This window comes from Theobroma umbraticum, unplaced genomic scaffold (assembly GCF_002168275.2).
Source record: "Theobroma umbraticum cultivar Fairchild unplaced genomic scaffold, ASM216827v3 scaffold_50.0, whole genome shotgun sequence".
NCBI classification, from domain to species: Eukaryota; Viridiplantae; Streptophyta; class Magnoliopsida; order Malvales; family Malvaceae; genus Theobroma; species Theobroma umbraticum.
The window spans coordinates 1,106,343-1,106,900 of NW_018397261.1; the positions used below are offsets into that span (position 1 = coordinate 1,106,343).

Genomic DNA, 558 nt, shown 5'->3' on the forward strand with positions numbered 1-558 from the left:
AGTACCCCTCAAATGGATACATCCATCAATCCTGGATGGGTTCACCAAGCTTTGCCTCATAAGGTAAATGAATTGGCAAATAATTCATAGAGTCAAAGAAACCGAGAGGAAAGATCTTTTCTAGTTGGCATATAGTTTCACATAGTTTTCCTTCCAAAGCTTTCGTTTGATCTACATGTATTTTAGTTGCTCATAAATCTCTAAAAAAGTGAGATATCTTAGTAATCACATCCCAAATTGAGTGAGGCACCATATCAATAAGACAATTAGGAGCAATCGTTGCACAAAAACAAGCAAATAATGACTTTTCATCCCATAAAATTTGCAATCAATCTCATTAACACAATGAGATATGTTCCACACAAAGCTATTAGGTAATCTCAATTATTTCACCCAAGCACAAAGAACTTTTATTTCCTCCTTATTTAAGGTGTACAAAGCCTTACGTTTGAAAATTTTTTCATTATTTTCCACCAATTTCAATTCTAGCCACTTGCAATACACCTTCAAATCTTGTCGTGCCTTTAAGTTGTCTTTCGTCTTTCCCTTAACATCCAT

At 34.4% G+C, this 558-nt stretch overlaps 1 protein-coding gene and 1 long non-coding RNA gene across 2 annotated transcripts in view; both read right to left on the reverse strand.

Annotated features, from left to right (window-relative positions):
• LOC110418559 (uncharacterized) overlaps positions 1 to 558 on the reverse strand; it is a 7,210-nt gene that overhangs the window by 2,656 nt on the left and 3,996 nt on the right. The gene's annotated exons all lie outside the window — the stretch shown is intronic.
• The window catches only part of LOC149527077 (uncharacterized), a 2,750-nt gene that overhangs the window by 1,670 nt on the left and 522 nt on the right, over positions 1 to 558 (reverse strand). The window contains exons 1-2 of the mRNA XM_089783721.1: positions 402 to 558; positions 46 to 171 (exon numbers count right to left, since the gene is read on the reverse strand). The exon at positions 402 to 558 is cut by the window's right edge and continues 522 nt beyond it. Of these exons, the coding sequence (XP_089639847.1) occupies positions 46 to 171; positions 402 to 558 (283 nt within the window). The remainder of the gene's footprint in view (positions 1 to 45; positions 172 to 401) is intronic.